A 5,247-nucleotide genomic window follows, 5' to 3' on the forward strand; every position below is an offset into this window, starting at 1 on the left:
AATCTTTAAATTTCTTAAACCTGAGAGGTAGAAGGATAGGCAGATGAAAATAGGAAAGAGATTTCATTTAAAAAATAGACTTTCTCATTTTCCTAACCAGGTCCCTGCCTTCGTAAGCTTAAAATCAGTAATTATTTACTGTCAGATTTACTTTAAGATTGGAGTAGGAGGGAGCATTCTAGGCAATAGAAACAGCTTGGTTGAACCTACATTTATTTGTTTGTTTGATTGATTGATTGATTATAGATATAATTGACATATAACATTAGTTCCGGGTGTCTAGCATAATGATTTGATGTATGTTTACATTGTGAAATGATTATCACAAGTTTAGTTAACATCCATCACCACATATACTTTTTTTCTTGTGATGAAAATTCTTAAGATTTAGTCTCTTAGCAACTTTCAAATATACAAATAGTATTGTTAACTATAATCACCAGGCTATACATTATATTCCCAGCACTTATTCATCCTATGTCTGGAAGTTTGTACCTTTGGACCACCTTCACTCATTTTTCCAAACGCTATATCCTCCTGTTGAATTGACCCCTTTGTCATTATATAACGCTATTTTTTGTCTCTTATTACAGTCTGTCTTTGATAAGTCTATTTTGTCTGCTGTAAGTATAGCTACCCCAATTTTATTTTGGTTTCCATTTGCATGGAATCTTTTTTTCATCCCTTCACTTTTATTCTACGTGTGTCCTTACATCTGAAGTGAGCATCTTAAAGGCAACAGATAAATGGGTCTTGGTTTTTGTTTTTGTTTTTTTATTAATCCACTCAACCACTCTGTCTTTAGATTGAAAAATTTAGTCAATTTACATTTAAAGTAATTATTGATAGAATGTACTTATTGCTGTTTCATTAATTGTTTTTTGGCTGTTTTGTAGTTCCTTTGTTTCTTCTTCTCTTGTTATCTGTGATTTGATGATTTTCTGTCATTGTTTATTTAGATTCCTTTCTTTTTTATCTGTGTAGCTACTATAGTTTTTTTGCTTTGTGGTTACCACGAGGTTTACATAAAACAAACTGTATTTATAAGTCTATTTTAAGTTGATAACAACTTAAGTTTTAATATATTCTTAAGCTCTACATTTTTTCTCTCTCCATTTTTTGATGTCACAATGTACATTTTTTTAGTTTTGTGTTCATTAAGACATTTTTGTCTTTATAGTTATTTTTACTATTTTTGTCTTTTAATCTTTATAAGTGATTCACTCACCACCATTACAACATTAGGTTATTCTGAATAAATTATGTGTTTATTTTTACCAGTGAGATTTATACTTTCATGTTTTCCTGTTAATAATTAGTACCCTTTCATTTCAGCTTAAAAAGTCCCTTTGACATTTCTTGTAAGGCTGGTCTACTAGTGCTGAATTCCTTCAGCTTTTGCTTGTCTGGAAAATTGTTTCTTTTTCCTTCAATTCTGAAGGATAACTTGCTGTGTATTCTTTGTTGGCAGTTGTTTTTCTTTAGCACTTTGAATACACTGTTTTTCTTTAGCACTTTGAATACATTCCCTTCTGGCTTAGAAAATTTCTACTGAAAAACCTGCTGAAGGTCTTAGAGGGGTTCCCTTATGTGTAACACATTGTTTTGCTCTTGCTACTTTTAAGATTCTCTCCTTGTCTTTAACTTTTGACGATTTAATTATAATGTATCTTGAATTTATCTTATTTGGAACTCTCTGGGCTTCCTGGGTCTGGAGGTCTGTTTTCTTCCCTAGGTTAGGAAAGTTTTCAGCCCCTTTCTCTTTTTCTTCTGACACCTTTATAATGCAAATGTTGATCTGCTAGACGTTGTCTCATACATCCCTTAAGCTATCTTCATTCGTTTTTATTCTTTTTGCTGCTCTGATAGAATGAATTCTATTGCTCTGTCTCTGAGCCAACAAATTTTTTTCTTCTGCTTTACTTAGTCTGCTGTTGAATCCCTCTATTGTGTTTTTCAGTTCAGTTATTCTTCATCTCTGTGCTGTTTAGTACATTCTTATATTTTCTACCAGTGTTGAAATTTTTACTTTGTTCATTCATTGTTTTCCTGAGGTTGGCGAGCATCTTTATGACCATTATTTTGAACTCTTTATCAGGTAAATCATTTACCTTTGTCTTTTTCTGAGGTTTATTTTGTTCTTCCATTTGGAACATGTTTAGCTTCTTCATTTCCTTGACTCTTTGTGTTGGTTTCTATGCATTAAATAAAACAGCTAGCTCTTCCAGTCTTGAGTGATTTCGCATAGAAAATGATTATTGTTCAACCCTGTCCTAGCTCTTCGTTGTCTCTGAAGTCTTGTGATTGTCCAAGTAGTATTCTTTGTATTTAGTGGCTCCTAGTAATTGAGGGTATCTAAAACCTATCAGTGTCCCAAAGGGGAGGATCTCAGTCACTACCTAGATGCAGACTGATTGGAAGCTGGACCTTCAGGAACGAGATTTAAAAATATACAAATATACCTCTTTCAGGGGAAGACTGGGAGATGAGCATTTCTGATTCCTCTGCACCGAGCCTTGGGGTGAAAGCCAGTTAAGAATTGTTTTCTTTGTTTGCTATCATCCCATTGAACCCATGAACAAAGCCTTGCTGGCCACCAGAGCCAGGCTATCAAGGTATGTGTTCTCTGCACAGCAGCCATAAAAGCCAGGGTACCAGACATGTGCACAAGCTTCTTTCTCAGAGATACCAGCAACCAGAGGTGGAATAGAGGTGTACCAGCCTACACATCTTTGGAGAGAGTTGCAGCCAGCCCCTTGATACCTGTTAAATTAGAAGCCTCTCAGGCCACAGTTACTAAGATAAACAAATAGGCCTCTTTTATGGAAAGACTGGGTATTTGTTTGCTGCCTCTGTGTTGTGTCTTAGGATAATAGCTAAACCTATATAAGAGGAAACAGGAAAGGGAGCTGTGGGAAAATAGGAAGTGAACCTTGTTGAAGTGGACGGGGTTTGTGGAAGGCAGTGGGAGGTCAGTGGAGAGACCATGAAAGCCACCAAAGAAGTTGATATTTATGGAATAGGTAAGAGCCGGGCGAAATTTAAGCAACAGTGGTAGGTCTTGATAAAATCAGTATCTCACCCATCAGCTGATTGAGATACTTTACTTTTGGGGGAAGGCCAACAGCCCCAGTGTGGAGATATTCTAGTTTAAAGGATGTTGGAAAGGTGGGGGACTCGGGGGGAGGGGACATGCAGAGCCTTACCTACCTTCCTGCTTCTCCCCTTCTCAGATTACCCAAGGCTCCACAGAACACAATTGAAAAATACTCTCTCTAGATTTCCTTTCTCCAGCCCAAGCTTGGATTGCAGTGAAATCAATGAGAATACACACAAGGTCCTCATAGCCTATGGAATTTTTCTATCTCTGCTGTTGTCCACACCAGAATTCTAGAAAACTTTCCTATTCCATTAGCCAAAAGCCAAGGACAATTATAAAGGGCAAAGGAAGAGCTGATTTGATTATGGGGAGGGGCATGACTGAGAAACCACAGGCAGATGTCACTTGGGTTAGGAGGGCTGAAGACCAAATTAACTTTTATTTCAGCAAGGGCTGGGAGTTCTGTGATGGATCAGGAGAGTGACTCTCGTTGCTCAGAGCTGTGTTTATTAATTCCTTGGAACTTGAGATGAGTTAAATCCATTTTTCAAATCATAACTCTAATCTGGTGTTTAACAAAGTTTCCTTACTCTTATTTCCTCATATGAGCTACTCTCAATGCAGACTGCTGGATCCTCACATCACTTTCACATACATACCTTTGCATTTCAGGCAGAGGAAGACAAGAAAAATCTGAGCAGGATGCAGACTCTGATGGATAATCTTCAGCTAAAACTGCAAAGTTACAAGCAGCAAACTGAGGCAGCAGTAAGTTCCTAGGGCGGTTGCAGCCTTATGGATTTCCCAGCTATTGTTTTCGATTAATGGAGATGTGTGGCCCTGAGCTAGGAGAGCAGCTTGTCAGAGAGAACCAGCTCGGCTTAAAATCTGCTCATTCTCTGGTGTTTTCTCAAGCTGGAATTATCACCCATGGTAAAAATGTGTGCTACTTTTCTCTTCAGGGAGCCAGAGCATTCTCCTTCTACCTTGTGATTAAATCTAAACATGTGCACTGCAAGAAATGAGCCAAGTTAAAGCATGGCATCAGTAGAGATGGCAAAATTTGGGTTGGGTAATCACCCAGGGGCCTTCATCACTCTAAAACTTTGAGCATAAATTCAATTCATAGTCCTTTTTCCTGATGAGCCTGGACAAGACTGTATGTACACAAAAACACCATCACTTGAAATGTATCTGTCAATCTTGGATTGGTATCCATTGCTACATGGAATGTAATGGAGAAGTGCCATATATTATTGGCTTGCACCTATAAATATCTCTTGAGGGGTTTTGAATTATTTAAATGATTTGGGCTAAAACACTTATGTCTAATAATTACCTGTTGACCCATATAATTGTAAAGACAAGCCTCCTCTATCCAGAGGTAGAATTACATATTGAACTGATTAGAAAACAAACAACCATGGTTATTCTATCACATACCAAATCTGTAAAAGCTGGACTACACCCAGTTGGTGGAAAGTGCCGACCATATTCTAAATTTCCAGGGAGAAACAGTCATAAAAAGATCTCGTGCCTGGCGGAAAGTCTGAATCCCTATATGTCATGCCGAAACATGATATTCCACTCAATACCTAGAAGTTTAGATTCCTTTTGCACATTTTTCAACTTGCTTATGTCAAAGCAGAAAAAATATGACTATGTAGGTACAGGGATTTTTTTTTTCATTTTTTTTTTTTTTATAGGAAGCACAAGCCAATCAATATCTTTCCAAGTATAAGAAGCAACAACGTGAGTTGAACGAAACTAAGGAAAGGGCAGAGATAGCAGAATCTCAAGTCAATAAACTCAAGATTAAAGCAAGAGAGTTTGGAAAAAAGGTATTTCAGATATTCAACTCTGTTCTCTTAAAGCATGCATGTATAGGGCTCATAGCATCACAAGGACCAGTATAACAAGAAATTTCTTGTTTTTCTCTTTAAAGGCTTTTAAAAAGTAACACCAAAAAACAGGTTCTAATAAAATCTTTCCGTATTTACTAAATTCTACTTGTCCAGGTAGTAGGAAGTGTTAAGCACTGAGTGGGATGCACGCTGTATTTATACTTCTCAAATGCTTAATTCTACGTTAACTTGCAGGCTCTGAGCTCCAGGGCTTAGATTTATTTATATAGAATAGTCAGGAGC

General features: G+C 37.0%; 1 protein-coding gene across 1 annotated transcript in view; it reads left to right on the forward strand.

Moving 5' to 3' along the window:
* The window catches only part of MYH15 (myosin heavy chain 15), a 129,018-nt gene that overhangs the window by 121,898 nt on the left and 1,873 nt on the right, over positions 1-5,247 (forward strand). Inside the window, exons 40-41 of the mRNA XM_011355605.2 lie at positions 3,773-3,868; positions 4,807-4,941. Coding sequence (XP_011353907.2) covers positions 3,773-3,868; positions 4,807-4,941 — 231 coding nt within the window. The remainder of the gene's footprint in view (positions 1-3,772; positions 3,869-4,806; positions 4,942-5,247) is intronic.

This window comes from Pteropus vampyrus, unplaced genomic scaffold (assembly GCF_000151845.1).
Source record: "Pteropus vampyrus isolate Shadow unplaced genomic scaffold, Pvam_2.0 Scaffold1, whole genome shotgun sequence".
Classification (NCBI taxonomy): domain Eukaryota; kingdom Metazoa; phylum Chordata; class Mammalia; order Chiroptera; family Pteropodidae; genus Pteropus; species Pteropus vampyrus.